The sequence below is a fragment of the Nannobrachium achirus genome (genome assembly GCF_963921795.1).
Source record: "Nannobrachium achirus genome assembly, chromosome: 2".
Taxonomy (NCBI): Eukaryota; Metazoa; Chordata; class Actinopteri; order Myctophiformes; family Myctophidae; genus Nannobrachium; species Nannobrachium achirus.
Genome location: NC_137811.1, coordinates 48747853 through 48767797, shown reverse-complemented (window position 1 = coordinate 48767797; position 19945 = coordinate 48747853). Strand labels below are relative to the sequence as shown.

General features: G+C 40.6%; 1 protein-coding gene across 2 annotated transcripts; it reads right to left on the bottom strand.

Moving 5' to 3' along the window:
- Positions 1-435: 435 nt before the first annotated feature.
- azi2 (5-azacytidine induced 2) lies at positions 436-16597 on the bottom strand. Of its 2 annotated transcripts, none has more exons than XM_080748748.1 (8): positions 16476-16597; positions 14973-15205; positions 10104-10220; positions 8266-8371; positions 7816-7949; positions 7387-7436; positions 5048-5172; positions 436-1216 (listed from the first exon to the last, which is right to left on the bottom strand). In XM_080748748.1, the coding sequence occupies exons 2-8, from the start codon at positions 15189-15191 to the stop codon at positions 759-761; spliced, it is 1209 nt and encodes a 402-aa protein (XP_080604874.1). In that variant the 5' UTR covers positions 15192-15205; positions 16476-16597; the 3' UTR covers positions 436-758. The 2 variants fall into 2 exon arrangements, with proteins under 2 accessions (XP_080604874.1, XP_080604875.1); XM_080748749.1 differs by having other exon boundaries at positions 8272-8371.
- Between the last annotated feature and the right edge of the window lie 3348 nt (positions 16598-19945).

Here is a 19945-nt window from a genome sequence, read left to right as displayed (position 1 = left end):
TAAAGAGACTTACATTGCAGGGGGTACAGTTTTATCAAATCTAGTACTATGCATCCAGCTGTGGAATTGGATCAGTGTGGCCACAGTGAATGTAAAAGTAGGCCCTCGAAGCCCTATAGGATTATTATGAGCTGATGATGCAGGCAAGCAGAAGATGCTTTTTCTCCCACACACGTTAATTGGCACACACAAAGACACGCTCTGCTTGCATACATGCTTGTGCACACTCATGCATTTATGTACTTGCATACATATCTCACGCGTGCGCGCGCGCGCACACACACACACACACACACACACACACACACACACACACACACACACACACACACACACACACACACACACACACACACACACACACACACACACACACACACACACACACACACACACACACACACACACACACACACACACACACACACACCATCCATCCATCCATCCATCCATCTGCTGAAGGCCTCTCAACAACTTTCCCTCTGTTAAGTTCAGATATGTTCACCACCAAGGCGTCAGATATGTTCTACAGAGGTGCCACATTAATAATGAGTGTCCAAGTAAGAGCTATATTTAGAAAAGTCCCCATCTGGCCCTGTGATTAGTTCTCATGGTCAGTAGGTCCGGTCCAGTCCAGTCCAGAAGAGTGGTCTTATCAACTTAAGGCAGGTTGGGTGGTAGCTATGTGGCAGGGTTGGAGACTCCATTCATCCATTTGTTTACCCAGACATTCACATATTTGTTAATCAAAGTCTTCCTCAGTAGGGCTTGGCCCACTTGGTATTTGGGGGACTCTTGGGGCTACAGTTCCCCACTGGTGAGGAGGAGGAGTTGGAGGTGGCAGAGGCAGCAAAGATAGGGGGGCTACTGGGATGTCCCTCCCAGAACATGGCGTCACTGGGCTTGGGGGGGCTAGGGAAGGACCAAGAGCTGTCGTCCAGGGAGGCCTGGTTGACAGGAGGGGGAGGCAGGAGGTTCCCACCCATGGCCCCAGCGGGGCAGTGCTGGGTGGACCAGGGCCCGTTGTTCCAACAGTCTTCCCTCAGTCCATCCAGCGGCGGGGGTCCCGATGCGGCCCCAACAGGGGGGCATGGGCGACCGGAGCTGGAGGGGACTGGGGGGGCACTAGGGGGGCGAGGCACGGACACACGGAGCGCTGGATGGTTGTTGTTCTTCTCCACATCATCCAGGCACTGGACAGGAACTGTGGAGGCAGCTAGAGAGAAGAGAGGAAGGTGGGAAATAATGGATGATGGAAGGACAGATGAAAGGGGGATGGAGGGAGAGCAGGGGATAGAGCAAAAAAGACCAAAACAAGTTATGATGACATGATGACAGATTACTGTACATGATAGTTGATGGAAGGAACATTCTGATGATGTCAAAGTGGACTGACAGAGCCAACAGGTAGAGAGGTGGGTACAGTAATATCAGCATTGTTCTAGGGCTGTAACTATCGATTATTTTGTCAGCAATTATACTAGCGATTCCTTTTTTGGGCAATTGAATAATCGAGAAGCATGTTCATTTTATTTTATACAACAACAAAACTACACATTTTAATAGATTTTTTCATTTACCAAATTGATTACAGTGATTAACCACTTAATTTGCAACATTGCGATGGAATGTGTTGTGAGCTTGCTATATAGACTATGTTCACTAGGTTTATTTTTTTTAGAACTGCTTGACACATTATATAACGGGGCTTAAGTGGTTCATCATTATAATCAATTTAGTCAATTAAAAATCTATTAAAATGTGTTGTTTTGTTGTTGTATAAAATAAAATAAATGTGCTTCTCGTTATTCATAGTCTACATAGGGTAAGGCAAGCTCACAACACATTCCATCGCAATGTTGCAAATTTGTAGATCTGTTATTTTCACTATTTTTGAAAATCTATTAGTTTGCACCCCTACACCAATACATTATTGTCAGATGTTAGACAGTTTATAAAACTAATATAAAATACCTTTATGGGTATGTGGCTGGAATGGTTTCTGTAAAGAGAGAATATGTGCACAGTCCAGTGCAAAAAGCCAGTGTGAGTGAGTGTGAAAATGGTCCTACGCACATGTGCAGTGACAAAACAAACTTCCATTTGCAGAAAAGACAGAAATAAAAAGATTGAATATACTTGATATCTACACACCATCAGTTTTCTTTTATTGGTTTGATAGAAATCTGATATTTTAACAGAAGTTTATTTTTTTGAAAAGGAAACTGATTTCTCTGGATTTAGACAGGGAACAATAAATCTCAAATTTGAGCGTAAAGTTTAAATGAAGCCAACTACTTCAACTGACACCTGCATTTCACACTTTTGCAGGAATTACACTTTTGCACGCTAATTACACACTCTACATTAAATATGATTACGGTTACTTTTGTCCGTTCTCTGCCTTTATTTTGTCCATCTTTGTGCATTTTTTCTGAAAGCTTACAGATACAAAAACAGAAATGATTTATCCGCAAGGTGGAATAGTGCAAACTATGTGAGCAATATCGTGTGCAATCTGAAGGTATGTGTATAAGCACAGGAGTGGGACTTTACTCTTATTAGGGTTCATGCCACCAACTCTGACCGGGTACTTTACACTCACTCTGGACAAGAACACGTACTAAATGCTTACATTTTCTAAATTGCAAGGTTTCATTGCAATACTTTCTTTATTAGCGCCTAGCGGATACACATGTTGACATTAAACTCCTAACAAAACAAACTGTGTGGTAGAACAAACTAAAATACATTAGTTAGAGATCTCTGGATGGTGTAAATGTCAAGGCCACAAAATAAAAAGGATATCAAGCAACAATTTTAAAATCATTTTGAAAGTCCTAGACTTTGAGTGTATGATACCACGCTGTATACAAGTCAAAGCCAATATCCTAATCATTCACACACACACCATGGCTTTGCCATCGAATCATCATCTTGAGCAGATAATAAAGTTTAAATGAGAGTTCCTCCTTCGCCTTTCTTCCCTCCAGTCATCCATCCATTCATCCCTCCCTCCCTCTGTTCTTCTCATCCCTGAGAGGGTCTCGTGAGGCCCGGATTTGAATAAAAGTGATTCCAAAGGAGGGACCTTAGAAGAATACAGATGCACAATATCTTTGAATAAATACATAGCCATCCCCCTTCCCCTCCCCTCCTACTCTCCTATTCTCCTTATTTCTCTATCGGTCTCATCTACGTTTCAGGATTACCTCTTTATTCCGTGGAATAAATAGGCCTAGATTTATTTTCTTGACATATTTCCTTTTAATTTGCCCATCCCCATCTCCTCTTCTGTCACACAAAGGGAGCAGTCAGACAACAAAGGGAATGTCTTCTAGGGTGGAAAACATCAGAGGGACAGACCTGATGGGAGCAAACCAGTTCATAATATCCTTACAGCATTTTAGCACTTTGATAATGTCTATAGTCTTCTCACAAGCCTTATGAGTGAAACTGCAACCATGAGCTGCGGGGAAAAAAGTCTCCTTTATTGATAGTTCGATTAGTTACAGTAGATGGACAGGAAATGGGGAGAGAGAGATGGGGAGTGACGCATAGGTCATCAGGATCGGGAGTCAAGCCCGCGACATGCTGCTAGGTATTAGCAGCCGTCTGGGCCAAATTTTATGTCATTGTCTTTTTGTGTCACTTAATCAGGGTGAAGTTACTTACATTAAGTCCAAATGGTCTTCAACTTCAGAGCAATGTGGCTCCAATTTATTTCGTTTTTGTGGTTCCAATTTGACTGTGGGCCTAGTGTCCCTATTCTCTTGAAATTTGCATTTGGTAGAATCAATCTACAAGATCACAATGTGTAGCATCCAAGTATAGACCCCTGGGGGACTCCAGTTAAGAGATTACATTATGTTTAAGGGGTTAAGTGCATTTCTAACACAGGCCTGCACAACATTTGTCATTCATAAATCACCCACAAGATTCGTGTAATTTGCTTGCTACAATGACACTGAAAATTACCTACATTTACCATCATAAAGATTACAGTTAAATGAAGAGCAACAACCACCTCTGGAGCTACACTCTATAATCACTGAAAGTAGTTTTCTGCTACCATGGTAGCTGTAGTAGTAATGTAGCTATAAAGCGATTAAGCGAAGACAGGATGTTGCATGTCCCTCAAGTTCATGGGATAGGGGCAGGTTAACATTCATTGGCATTTCATTCATCTATTGAAAATGAACCAGGCCAATTCACGGAACAAAATATCGAACATATGTTCAATTCAGCAGGATAATAAACTTGGTTCATTTTGTTAAACTGCAAACAGCTTTTGAGCCCAATTTAAACAATCCATGGCCCATAGTCTACTCTAAAGTACATGGCAGAAGAGCATTTGGGTGTGTTAGTCAAATTCCACTTTTCTCTAATTCAACTGTGCATAATCTGGGAACAATGGACGGTGCAACATGTTGTATTTAGTCTCTTAATTAATCATGGGTGGCTTTTGGGCATAACATGAATTCACAAGTGTCAACTGTGTCATCTCCCATTGCCTTTAAAAGCCAGGTGCTTCTGCACCTTGCTCATTTCTATGTAAATTGCAGACTTGGCAAGTTGGAGGAGAAGCAAACGTTTTTCTACTGAGGAAAGGCGTCTGCTCGTGCACTTGTCCACATCTTCTGGCATCACCAGAAGGCTTGCACAATGCTCAAAGTAATATCATGACAGGGAAAATATTTTTTATTTTTTTTTGCTTTTGCTTTTTCTGCCTTTATTGATAGTTTACTGTAGATTGACAGGAAATGGTTAGAGAGATGGGGAGTGACATGCAGCAAGGTTGTCGAACCCGCGACACGCTGTCAGGCTGGCACTGCAGCCTACAGTAGGTGCCTGGACCGCAGACCGGGAAAACTAAAGATGTGAGATGTGGTGTGACGTGTAAGATGTAAGTATGCTATGTGCCTACTCATGCATACACCCATATATTGATATATATATAACAAAACCACATTTAAACATAGGAGAGAAACTGTGTGTGTGTGTGTGTGTGTGTGTGTGTGTGTGTGTGTGTGTGCCTGTGCCTCACCTTGTCTGTTGTCATTGAGCAGTGGTTTTAGTTTCCTGACCACACCTGTTTGGCGCTTCAGCTCAGAGTGGAGACGTGTAATCTCAGAGCACAGAGCTTCATATATCTGCTGCATGTTCCTCTCCCTGCAAATTAAGTCCATTTGCTTAAGATAAATTTCAACAGATGCCCGAACACTAGCTTTAGATGCTGTAGTAAAATGTTGCCATTGGCATGAACTTTGAGAATAAAAGTGTGGAAAATGCCAAATGTTACAAATCAAATGACAAATACTTTTTCATGAAATTAGTATTTTTTCATTCACATACAGAAAAGTCACGGTAATGGTTGGCTTGGTAATTCAATGTAATCTCTATGCAAACCAGCTTTTAAAATTTCCAAGCTGGAAAAAAAAGCTTGGACATTTTTAAAGCTTGTTTGCAAAGAGATTACATTGAATTACCAAGCCAACCATTAGCTTGGCTTCTCTAAGTGTGAATGCAGCATAACACTATAAAGGTGAACCAATATACAGTGTTTAGGAGCAATTCACAAAATGCTCAGCACTGAAACCAAACGTTATCTTTAAGTCAGACTGGCACAAACACTAAAAAGATAAGGATGAAAAAGAGAATTTCTTTCACAGATAATTCCCAAATCAAGAGGCCAACTTCATTTCTTACCCAATTTTGATTGGGCAATATTTGCTGTGATTTAGTTGGCTTATACCTCCCTCTAGTGTTCAAAGGAGTCAACTACACTATCTCTCTATTACCCAAGTACTACATCCTACTAGCCCAATGAATGAAGAAAACTACAGTATGTCCTTCTATCTATCCTCATAAATCTTTCTCCTCAGGTTGATCAATATGAACTTGACCATTGGCATATGCAGGAATTGAGGAAGATGATTTCACTTTTCCCAAATCCTTAAGCTATTAGCAATTTTATGAACTCTCACTCAAATAAGACTCTGCTGTTGATGGAAGTGCCCTAAATCCATTTTTCTCCTCAGTGGGTTGACCTTTGCCTCTGAAATGGCAGATGGGCATTGACCACATTGACCATTGTCATATGCATGCATGGAGTGTCTGACGCGAGGAAGCTGATTCTTCACCTTTCAGTGTAGTCTGTTTATTAAAATGTCTTTGATTTGTAAGCTGCTTCTACCAAACTTACACAGGAACATAGAAACAGACTGGACTCCTGATGTATCACATTGACTTATCAAATCGTGTCACTCAAAAAGAAAATATGAATACCTCAACAACCAGGAAATGTGAATGTAGTCACGATGACACTTCTTGATTATCTATGCAAATCAAGCATGTAAAAAGCTATTTCTTTGCAGGTAATATCTTGTTACACCAACGTTGTTAAGTGTTTTACTAATAGGGGGAGTGTTTTAAAAAAATGCTATTTACATTTGGCAAAGGATACTGTTTGAGGGATGGGAGTGAAAGGTGAGTGGCCACAAAGTCAAATACAGTATTTTTAAAGAGCTGTTGGATGTGTCCACAGAAATACAGCTTCATAACACTTAACAGTATCCAGAAAATATAACAGTATGACCAATGACCATTATCTAGGAGTAAATAGGCCTGTGGCACACCATCTTTTAAGGATGCCAGAATTGAAAAGGCTGATTGTGTAGCAATGTGGCCTTTTGATTAAGAAGGACACAACTCTCTGCTGATTCAGAGCTTCTTCTGCCAGGAAAGCCCGTTATAAATCAAGGGCAAGCTCAGTCAGTATGTCAATGCCTGTCTGGGAGCCCTTAACTTAGTGCACCCATTGACAGTCAAGAAGAAGACAGTATGATATTGAACGGCACAGACGTGCAGAAGTGTAGAATTGAGGTCTTCACATGTCCAAAATGACAAACCCAAACCCTAATGGACCGGCGAAATTCGTTCAGAGATCAGATTGGTAACAAGATATTACAGGAACAACCTGGTGCATGTCTGAGAGGAGCGGGACCAGAGAGACCCTGGACAGGTCGGGTACTTTTGGACCAACAAACCCAATAGAATTTTTATTGCTTTCAAAAATGCCATTCTAAAAGTAGATCACCATGACAAGTTACTCCATTATAATTGAATCTACTACCAGCTACAGTAAATAGCAGCTTAAAGTAAGTGATCCTCTCATTTCTTATCAAGTAAGTGAGAATGAAATGAACTGCATTTTAAACAGATTATTATTAAAACAATAGTCACAGTAGCCTAATGTGTATTGTGTATTAGTCATTATCACTTAGGTGCTTGGCTCTTCAAATGGAATGTTAATTCATTTACAAAGAAAACCTTTTGTAACTTTTGAACCAACCCGATTTCTGTAATATTCTTTAACAACTGTACCTGGTGTCGTGGTTCTGATCCAAGTCTTCTCCGTTGAGACATTGGGGTTCCTAAAACAAAATAAAGTGTCAAAAAGAAGAAGAAAAAAGAAAACAGAGTTAAGTCTAGTGAGGTTTAAGGTAGAAAGGCAGAAAGTGATTTTCTTTTGTATAAGAAAAAATCTATCATTGACAACACTGGAGACTCCTGTTACTGAAAACGGTATAGTCTCTATACAGCAATGATTACCATCTCAATATAGAACTTTAACTTAATAACATTTTTAACCACTTAAGCTGGTTGCACAATGCTGCGTGAATTGATCCCAGACAGTGCATGACGGAGGACGATATCACGATAAATGAGTGTTTTTTATCACGATAAACGATAATATCGCATATCGTCCCATCCCAAAATGTGTACTGTACAGGTTATGTTTTGTTCTTTTACCCCAAGTCTCTCCATCAGTCTTCCGTTTTGCAGTGTTAACCTGTCCAGTTCCTCCTGCAACGTACGGACCCGTAGCTCAGAGTTGACCCTGTCTACCTCCAGGTAGTCTGGGGGCGTGTTGAGACTCTTCATCACTGGACACAGAGGTGGTGGAAGAAGTACTTTTTACTTAAGTAAAAGTATCAATACTGTAATATAGAAAAACTCTGTCACAAGTAAAAGTCCGGATTTCAAAATGTACTTGAGTAAAAGTACAAAAGTATTGGCAACAAAATGTACCAAAAGTAAAAGCACTCATAATGCAGAATGCCCCGCTACTCAAGTTTTCTAATGTATAAAAATCATTTGAAAATAGCAGATCTACAAGCTCACGGTGCTTTACGTCCATTTTGTCATGACCTGTTTAAGTGCACAAATGATGGCATGGCGATGGAGTACTGTGTGCTGTACCTCTACCTTGGCTGGTCTCCATCTCTGTCCTCAGCTGAAGCACCTCCAACTCTTTGGCCTGTAGCTGCTCTGTCAGCACCTTCTCACTCTCATTCTTCTCCTTTTTCTGCCAAAGACAGAAGAAAGACAGAGAAGGAGAAAGGTGGACGTTAATATGTAGTGCTAATATACGCCTTAATAAATACAGTAGTGCTATTCACAAGTGAGAATTTGAGATATTTGGTAGACCATCTATATATATACAGTATATATATATATATATATATATATATATATTTTTTTTTATAATTTTTATCCCACGATTTTGTAACCCATTTTCACCCAGTGCCAGTTGCCTATGTAATCCTGGGCTCTGCTCTCCCTCTGCCGCACCTGGGGAGACAACGGACTGACCTCATGCTTACTTCTATGCATGAGGAGTCCAAGTTGCTTCTTTTCACCTGACAGTGGGGATTTCCCTGGTTTGGACGTAGCGTGTGGAAGGAACACGTTATTCCAACCAGTTCCTTTCCCCTCCATCAGGCGCCCCGGCTGGCCAGGCATTATAGAGACCACGATTACTGCATGTTTTTGTGAGGGTATCAACCCTAGGAGACATGGGGAGAACATGCAAACTCCACACAGAAAGGCCCTATTGCCAACCCCACCTAGGGTGTGGGCGCTGATGACGCGGAGGGAGGAACACGCCCCCAGTGCCCACAGCGTCCCCCGCTGGGAATCGAACCCAGGACCTTCTAGCTGTGAGGCAAAGCGCTAACCACTGCGCCACCGTGCCCCCTAGACTATCTATATTTAACAGTAACTTTATTTCTTTTCTTTTTTAACTTATATATATAATTTATACCTAGAGGTGAAAGTAGGCCAGTACTAAAAGATTCAGTGCCTACCAGGAAGAGGGGACAGCATCTGCCCGCCAAAACCCACAAACAACCCATCATGATGACATTTCCAAACAGAAAACATTCTAATGTTAGGTCAATAAAAACAACTGTTAGGTTTCTTCTAAATTGTTTCAGTTTGTTTGTGCCCAGCATAGACCTGCTGGAGGGAGAGGTACACTTCTGTGCAAAGCCTTTCCAAAACGGTTTATTTAATGGCTAATGTCAACCTCTGCTGCAGTTGACTGTCTGATGTCGAGTGTGGTTGTTTTTGGCAAGCAGTTCGTTGCAAAAATAGTTCAAGTAAAATGGCAAAATTAAGTTGTGATCATGTTCAGTATTCCAACATAGACAGCAGGGTCAAACAAGCTATGCAACTGCACAGTACATGAATGGGTGCATTTGATTCAGTGTTCCTGTACTTCATGATCAAATCACAGAGTTTACTGATTTACCTTTTTTATTTTATTTACACTGGACACGGATGAATGGTATCCCCCAAACATTTTGTTAAGTGGCTAACACATTTGTTATTGTTGGCAAACATCTCGTTCTAATTGTGTAGAACGGTGAAGGATGTCAAGTGTTTCTAATTTCTACACTGTGCATGCATCTGTGAACATTCATGTAGGGGGCCCCACATTAGCTCTTGAAAAGGGCCTCCAGATCCTTACGGCCGCCCCTTACCTTATTAGTATATTTTCCTTCTCTCATTTGCTGTATATTTTCTTATTTAATTTAATTTAACAAATACAAATGTGTATTGTAAATGTTTTGTTTTTAGTGTTGGACTCTCTGAATGCTACTGTGTACTGTGTACTGTCCTTGGTTTGGGGTTTATAAGTAATGTCTTCAAGTTACTCAAAGCAAACTTCTCAAGTATCCTTACTCTAGCTGAGAAATTAGTAACGTTGCTCATGTCTCAGCTTGAGACAAGGGTAGCTTTATCAATAAACTTACCAGTTTGTTGAGTTCAATCTGTAGGTCCTCCTTTTCTATATATATACCTCGGTAAGCACTGAAGGCCTTGTTTACATACTGGGGACCCTCTGATGGAGGAGCCTCTGGCTTGAAGAGCTAGAACACAGATCATAGAAAGAACAAGAACATTATGTTAAGGTGGAAGAGGGCATAGAATAGGAAAGAGAGAAGAGGGTAGTAGAGGAGACAGTAGAGGAGACAGATACGTAGTAGAGGAGACAGATATGCAACCAGTAAGACTCCCTAATCGGGAGATTAGGGAGTCTAGGCCAAAAAATGTGTTTTACCAATTATCAAGACATACGGGCAGTTGACAGTTTGTCATGGTTACTCATTGAAGTTGAATCTCCATATATGGAGATAACCTACGCATCACACTAAGTCTGACCTCACCAGCCCATATTTGGGCATGAGCAACTTATGTCTCCATATATGGAGATATGATGACATCACACAGTCCTCAGCCGATGATGTGGCGTGATGTCATACAATACACAAACGAGCCCTACAGTATAAAGGGGCAATTCTTGCCAGGAAAGAAGCATTTCTTCGACTCAGACCTTATCGCCAGGGTTGGCTTATAGCAGCTGTCGGTAGGACCATATATGGATTCTGTTAGTGTGGATCTCCTAACAGGGCATCATCTGGGATACAATCCCTTTTATGCCCATATATGGAGATCCCTAACAGAATCCCTTTCATGCCCATATATGGAGATCCCTAACAGAATCCCTTTTATGCCCATATATGGAGATCCCTAACAGCATCCCTTTTATGCCCATATATGGAGATCACTAACAGCTAACAGAATCCCTTTTATGCCCATATATGGAGATCCCTAACAGAATCCCTTTTATGCCCATATATGGAGATCCCTAACAGAATCCCTTTTATGCCCATATACACATGCAAAACTTTGCACACACACTCCTTGCCTGCCAATCCACAACCTCCACCTCTCACGTCATACGGGCAGCCATAGTTACACCTGGAATGTTGAATCTCCATATATGGAGATAACCTACGCATCACACAAAGTCTGACCTCACCAGCCCATACTTGGGCATGGACGACTTATATCTCCATATACGGAGATGGCCATATATGGAGATACGATGACATCACAGAGTCCACAGCTGATGATGTGGCGTGATGTCATATGCCCACATATGACATATGCCCACAAACAAGCCCTATATAAAGGGGCAATTCTCACCAGGGAAGAGAGTATTCCCCACTAGCTGAGTATCTTAAGATGGTTGGATGTGATGATAAGCTATAAGCTTAGTTGATCCTGGCGATAAGGTCTGAGTCGAGGAATGCTCTCTTCCCTGGTGAGAATTGCCCCTTTATATAGGGCTTGTTTGTGTATTGTATGACATCACGCCACATCATCAGCTGTGGACTCTGTGATGTCGCCACATCATCAGCTGTGGACTCTGTGATGTCATCGTATGTGACGTGTGACGTGTGACGTGTGACCGACCGACCGACGGACGGCCGGTGGAGGTTTTGATACCAGTAAGACTCCCTAATCGGGAGATAAGCGACCGTTGGTCGCTTATCTCCACAAATAGGCCAAAAGTTTGTTTTACCAATTATTACACTCTATGTGAACATTTACATCAACAAATCCCAAGTACTATGCAGAACGACCCATTTCAAGTTTTTAATGTACAACAATATTTAGAAAATAGGTCTACAAGCTCACAATGCTACGCATTGTCCTCGTCCCTTATATGGAGATCTCAGTGTTTGTCAGTCCTTGTTCATTTATGCCCATATATGGACATCTCTATATCTACTGTAACAGTCCTTGTCCCTTTATGCCCGGAGATCTCTTAACTGTAAGTCCTTGTCCCTTTTATGCCCATATATGGATATTCCTGATGTCATCAGTATATGAACATATATGGGCTTTCTGATATGCCCATAATCAGGCTGTCTAGTAATAGTGACTGTAGGAGCCAAAATATGTATCTTACTTGTTGATCCTTTTATTTTGTTTGTTGTTAAACCTTTAGTTTATGTCAGGTGTGTGTCTCGGGCAGCCATGCATTCAGTGAGAGAATAGGCTCTAATATGTGCAGCAGCCATATTGGGCCTTCCTTACTTCCTTCACAGACCTTTACTAGGGCTGTGTCTCAGGTTCTTAAATTAAATTATATTTCCTACACTTCTATCCTATTTCCTTGTATGTTAGTCACTTCTATTTCCTTGTATGTTAGTCCTGCCCACTGACAATAGAACACACAGATATAAGAAGCTAGATGCCTCATCCGCTGCTGCAGTTCATTGGCGCGACTGGTAAAACAGGACTGGCGGAAGTGCGGAACTGTTGAAGGCACTCTGCCCCCTGCAGTGGGAAAGAGGGAGTCCTGCATCTGATTGGCCTACCGAGCATCCCATTCTGTGATGCACAAGAATTCAGAATTCCGGAAGCTTGCCAGTCCTCATTTACCAACACCCCAGAGCCGGAGGAGGCGTCTACCTTTATTCACCATATTCCTGGCCCTCTCTATGGAGGCTGCCATTTTCTTTTACAGAGGGCGCTAGAGAGTTTTTCTCTGTGTGCTGCTTCAAAAACATCTTTTCACTTCCTCCCAAGTCGAAGAACAAGAGATCCCAAGTAAGGAAGTGACAAGGAATTGTCTGTTGCCAGATATTGCCAAAGAAACAAGCGTCCAGGTCTATGAATAATAAGCCCAATAGAATTAACTAGGTTCAGTTTTACTACTTTATATTTACATTTGAAAATAGCAGATCATTGTGACACATTGTGAGCTTGTATATTTGCTATTTAAAAAATATTGAGGAAAGAAAAAACTAAAATAATTTGAATATTTTTGAAACATTTTAACAACACAAATCTGTGTGGCAGTCCCTGTCACCAGATATTTTCAGATGGGAGTCTGCGACTGTGGACAAATTTGTTAATCTGGGGTCCTTGATATGAAAAGATTTGGGAACCACTGGTTTAAAAAATATTAGAAAGTAAGCCCAATAAACAACTACACAAATTGCTTATTATAAGCAGACATGGCAACACCGGTTCATTCAGAGCCAAGAGCGCCTCTACTGACACTTTAATGCAAGGACACAGGAAACCAAATGATGTTTTTGGAGCTGTGTGGAACACAAGCTCCCTATACGTGGCCGTGTGTGTGGGTCTCCGTCCGTCCGTCCGTGTCTGTAGCCTCAAAGTTTGGCACGCTACTCCTCCCACAGTTTTTGCACCACACACTCGCGCCATATGTAAAATCGACCGGCTTACTCGGGAATCGTGTGCTAGTAACTTGCTAAGAGAAAGGTTCTATAGTTTAATTGATATTAATTTATTAGTGAATTAATTTTCCCCATTGACTTATAATGGGAATTGCAAAAACTCACATTCAAGTATTTTTCTCTCGTAAACCATAGGAGCTACAGTTTCAAACCTCGGAGAGGAGATTCATAATGATTTTAAGAAAGAATCCAAAAATAATTACATCACTCGGCCTCATGGTGGCGCTATAACGGGCCACAGGATAGATTTTCCGCCATCTTGAATTTTCTCCAAAACACACTTTTTGCACCTTTTCCTACATATTTTCTTCAAATGTCACAAAAATCGGTACACATGATCCTGGGATCCTAGGCTCAATATTTTCTATTGACCGTTTAAGTTTGCAGTTTACGTTTGCATTCATCTATGTTTCTGTACAACATTTTCTGACCTCACAATTTTGTATTAATAACTCACCTTAACAGCAAGACTTTTTCTGGTTTTGTTTGGAGCGGAAAAGTCACACACACGTCCAGCCGAAGCTCAGCCTCATAACGCTACTTTTAAATGGTTTGCATATTTGGAAGAAGTAGTCCTTACAATATTCTATAACAGAAAATACCCACACGAACGATTCATCTATGAAGTGGGATTCTGTGTTGAATTGGAAATGAAATGAATGGACATTGGAATCGCAGGAGTTCTGGACATTTGATCGTGGCATTTCGGAGTTAAATGGACACATTCTGAAAAGAATGAATTTGGATCGAAACATTGGAACATGATGGAAATGGACCTTGCAACATTTGGACTTATGTTGCCCGCCCCTCCTCGACTCTGATAGAATTCACATTGTGCCAAAATGCGCAAAAAAAGGGTTGATGGAAATGCAACTATTGTAATGTCTATCTAATGATGCTCTATTTATCTTTCACTCACATATTCCTTTCCTTCCCTCTCCTCTTTCTCACCTTGCTAATCTCCTACCATCTGTATCTAAGTTCATGTCTTGCTCAGCTGTTATATCTGTTATCCCACTTCCGGTTTCTCTCTTACACCATCCCCGACCAGGGGCGTCACAAGGGGTAGGAAAGTGGGACTGAGTTACCAGGGCCCAAGGTGGAGGGGCCCTAGTAACTTTAGCTATTGAAAAATAGCAGATATACAAGCTCACAGCGCGGCACCGAGTGCCGCGCTGCGAGCTTGTAGATCTGCTATTTTTGAAAAGTCATGAAAATGTGTGCAAATCTTTGAATATATGTATTTTTTAAGTGAACATTTGTAACTCAAATTTTGCTTCTGGGGGGTCCCTAACTAAATATTTTGAGATGGGGGGTCCTTCACATGAAAAGGTTTGAGCATCACTGACATGGAAACTTACATGGAAACTAGGTTTCTTGGCACACATTTTCACGATTTTTCAAAAATAGCAGATATACAAGCTCGCAGCTGTGAGCTCGTATATCTGCTATTTTTCAATAGTTAACATTCATGGGGGGCCCACAGTGAATCCTTGTACCCAGGGCCCAGAATTTGGTGTGACGCCCCTGTCCCCGACACCCTCTTCCTCTCTCAGTGTTTACCTTATCCTCTAACTGTTTGACTCTCTTCCTCAGCAGAGCGTTCTCCCGTTCTGTGTCTCTTAGCCTCTTCTTGATGTCCTCGTAGGCCGTGACCAGGGCAAAGTGTGATGCCACGGACTCGTCGCCGGCACATACCGATACGGGGCTCTCACCAGTTGCGCCATAAGCTGTCTCGTGTTTCAGGATGCAGATGTCATCATCCACTGCCAGGGGCTCCATGCCTAGTGCACAGACTAACACAACAGCAGCATACATAGCGTCACACCACCACTGGACGGACAGTTACAAGAAAGCGTTAAATTCCTAAATCTGGTTTCAACGTTTGAGATAATGCATTCTAAAAGAAATAGCTGCTGGCATCAAAGTTAATTGTACCAATGCGAAAAATAACCAATGTCAAGAGTAATCTATAGAAATGAACATTGATCAGAAATGTTTTTGGCAGATAAGGGTGTTGGGTGGAGTCAATAACACATTGTAGCATACTAGTAGGTTTTCAAGAATAAAAGCATAAGCAACTGTGTGGCGTATAACTGGAAACGATGTCACTCTTTTGACAACATAGGGAGTACAGCTTCAGCTTGGGGTTAGCCTATAGCTTCCTGGCACTTGAATACTAACAATTCAAACAGTAAGTATTATAAGGAAATGAATGAAGGTATAATACAGTATATATATATATATATATATATATATATATATATATATATATATATATATATATATATATACCAGGATTGATTATCTCCCAGTTGAACAGCTATATTGCCACCATCAAACTAAAGCACCATTATGTATAAAGACATCACTTTTAGGTTCCCAAGGAGCTACATAGAAGGTGGATTCGTATACAGACAGCGACAGACAGGTGACCACTAAGCCTCGGGTCATGTGTCATGATGACCATGACAATCATGTATCCGCTATCAGGGTTAGTGACCATTAAGTTTCCTTCTCTCATTCATTCGGAGTGTGGTTTTTGAACGTTGACAGGAGTAGCTGTCGCGAAATCGAAAGTGAAACAGTTGCATGGAGCGCTGTCACTAACTATCGGTCTGTCTTGATCGTAATGAGCGAGCAGTTTTAATTTTTCGATAGGCCTATATGAGTAAATATCAATTGTTGTTAAACATCTGCATTACTGAGAGACTATGTCATCAAATGGTGGTCTGTGGCTCAAATACCCAATAAATGACGGACCTTGATATGAGAGAGGTTGAAAACAACTGATGTAAACAAGGAATATTTCTCCGTTTGAAAGCTATATATCATGGCTTGGACAGTTTCTAAAAAGGTCCGCAGTTGCAGAACTGAACGTTGTAATATGAATAACCAACAAGGTATAAATACGTATGAGTAACAACAGTGTCTGCCTAGTGACAAGGGTCGATGGGACATGATGATAACGTTAAGCTAATGCTAACAGGCTGCTATTGGCCGTTTAATGCTTAGGTCGTAAGCTACCGCAACCTATCATTTTACATCATTTCGACGGCCACTGACCTTGTCAGATGCTGTTTTTTTAATTATATCACGTCCTGTCTGCGTCGGACATGTGGTAATGTGGATTCAGAGAGTCTAGAAACAGAATAGTTGTGTTCTTGTCAAAGGAAAACAAAGAGACGTTACAGCAGCAGCCAGCGTCTCTGAGCTGACAGGTGAGGAAACAAAAACTTCCGGGAGTCACTTGACTGTCTTTCAAACATGTTTCAAAATAAAAGCACAGTATGGTCGCTGGAATCAAACAGTGTTTCTCAAACTTTCAAATGTTTCAATTATGTCTCTCCTTACGTACAAATGGAACATTGGAACCAAATGGACCCGTTAAGAGTTACAGACTTGTATGGGTCAATTTAGACCCCCCCCTAACTAAGGAACCCACAGAGTCCCTGAAATCCACTTTTATATTGTTAGAATCAACTTAACTTTTTATATAATGCTATTTCAAGATGTTTGAATTATAAAATACATTTTGTTGAGTTTTATTCATGTCTATTTTCCTCTTTATTGTCTTTGTATGAAAGATATTTTATCAAATTTTCCACTTGCAGCTATGTGACCTATTGTCTCCACCAATATGCAAATACGGTAAATACAGTTTTGTGCAATAAATTCAATATTATGGTCTTATCCATCTCAGTGAACACATTTTAATGGTAGCTAGTGTTCATAATTATATTAAAATGCCTGGTGTATTAGGAGTCAGTTGGTTGTATAGGGAAACATTACAACTACATTTTACCATTGGCCCCAATCTCGGCCTAAAGTATAAGATTTTATCCTTATGGGTCAATTTTATACTCAGATCCTGTACATTTTACTGTGTAGTCTAATCTTAGAAGACTTTACTGCACCCAAACAATGCAGGAGGTTTCTTACCAGCAACATGATGAAAATAAACTTTAGATGATCACATTTCAGACTTACTAATAGCCTAAATCTGTTCACACTGTTAAGCAGTAAAGGGTTCATGTCATCCCTGTATGAATTTGATATGGTAAGATCTGTAGGCCTATTTGGTCATTCGAATAGTCTCTCATTCCTATGTCTCACGGACGCGGTCAAAGCCTAATGAGCAGAGCTTCATAATATTTCCTTCCTATAGCCTCAAACTGTTTTTCAAACCAAAAATTATGAGCAAGACTGGAGTGACTGGATTCACACAATTTGCTCTAAAGTACTGAATTGATTAATCATCACTAGATGGCAGTATAACTTTTACAATACATTACCTTTACAAAACCATATAGCACCAATATAGACTGACTGACTTCTCTAGACTTGTATTCATTAGTTCAAGAGTTGCTAAGATATTACTATCTTAGCTAATGTAGATGGCTAATGGCTAATACCTAATATAGATGTAAAATATCAAATATTGAGCATGCAGCTGGCAGGATAGGGCAGTGAGAAGCTATTTTCTGTTGTACAGGCCTACTGCATGAAATTAAAGGTCTGAGAAAACCTGGAATTGTTATTGGGTCACAACAAGAGTCAGAGTTCCAAGGCATGTATGCTCTCAGCAGGTTTAATATCAATCGTTGAAAACAAAAAATATTTTGTGTCCAAGTGGAAAATATGTTCTGAACCTAGGTAATCCCAACTGAATACAGAGTAATCTACATTTACACTACCAGGTGAATTTTCCATTTGAGTAGCCTAGGGTTTTCCTCTACAGAGAAGTAGAATGTCTATCAAAGTATTCAGTAATTGTATGTCAGGGCATGAGGGAAACCGGGTTGTGACAGACAGAGCAACCTCTCTGACAAACAAATGTAGCCTATATTTGACCTCGACTCACCATCATAAGCCTTTTCCCAGTTCAATCTAAAATTCCTGCTGCTGTCAAAATTCAAGATAATTTGAGCAAAGGACAGAAACTAAAACTTACTTGACTTTAGTCAGCAGGAGGAAATTTAGATATTGAACTGGGGAACATGAATAGGGATTTGTTTTGGGAGTGAACCGTTGGCCCATCTCCAGAACCATTGGTTGGCGGAGCATCAGATTCAACAAGGTTTCCTCCCCAGGCTTCTCCTGTATAGGGAAAAAGAAAGGAGTTATGGTCAACATCCATTTTACAAATATTCAAATACCGACAGAACAGCCTAAAAAAATCATGGTGCTGCGAGATGGGCTCCTTACATCCCACATCGGATGTATTTGGAGTAATATCACCAATGGATATAATTAAACAGTAACCTACCTGACCTGGTGGAGACTGCTTGTATATTTTTTCTTCCCAGTATTCAGTGTTCTCCAGACTTTAATTTCTATTTTAATTTAAAACAGTTTTTAATAGGCTATCTGCTCCTTGTTAAGTAACAAAAAACACTTGTAAACTTTGTCCAGCTTGTAGATGTTCTTTTTTTTTAAGATTTGAAAAACATTTATACTTTGACTTTGATACTTGAAGTATATTTTGATACCAAAACCTTTGTACTTTTACTGTCAAATGTTGAATGGTGGTGTTTTACTTCTAAGTCAGTATTTCTACATTGTGGTATACTGCTTTAATACGTAACAAATGTGTACCTCAGTGCACAACATTATAACTGGTATGGTCAATTTGTTTCTGTCTGTGTTAACTGACAGTGACAAGGACCTGAACACGCTGCAAAGGTCGTCCGGATCGGGAATCGAACCGGCGACGCCGCCAGGCATCCATGCCTATGTGGCAATGCCTAAGTGGTATGCGCCCGGACCAGTAGGACAGCACGCGCCCCCAAACCTTAGTCCAGGGGTCTTCAAACATTTTCTTTTATATTATTATTTTTATTTAAAAAAAGAAAACATATAATTTGTCTTTAAATATAAAAAAAAAAAAACATTATTCTGTCTCTTTTGAATAGCTTGTATACATTTGTCAGATTGTTAGTGATAGATTGATATTGACATTGGTTCTCAGTTAATAAGGCGTTCATGACGCTAAGGTCTCAGAGGCACTTGCCCGTCGGGCAAGTACAGGTCATGTTCTACTTGCCTAAAGGTCATGCCCACTTGCCCGAAAAGTAAATCGCCATTATAAAATGATAGGCAAACATTTTATTACAGCTCAATTTAACACTTCTTTATTTTGTGGGGCTATGTGACTCAATTGTTATGCAAATACATACGTAGATATGATTGTTTAGACAGATATCTTGTTTTGTGTTTATACGGTAGGCTACATTTTAGACGGTTGCGTCCCCTCTCAAACAAGCACTTGCCTAGTCGGGCAACCCAAAAGCAAACTTCACCTGCCCGAAAGTTTTATTTTACTGCGAGGGGCAGGTGGGCAAGCCTTTAGTGTCAACGCCTGAGGTATGTTATAAATGGCAGTGATATGGCTACTTGTAGGCCTACATGCATGTTTAAAATAAAAGCATGAATATTAGTGTGCACAATGCACAATATCATGATTCATGGTATGTGTATAGGCCTACACATGAAACTAAATTTTATATACAATGTTGTAGCCCCACCCCCACCCT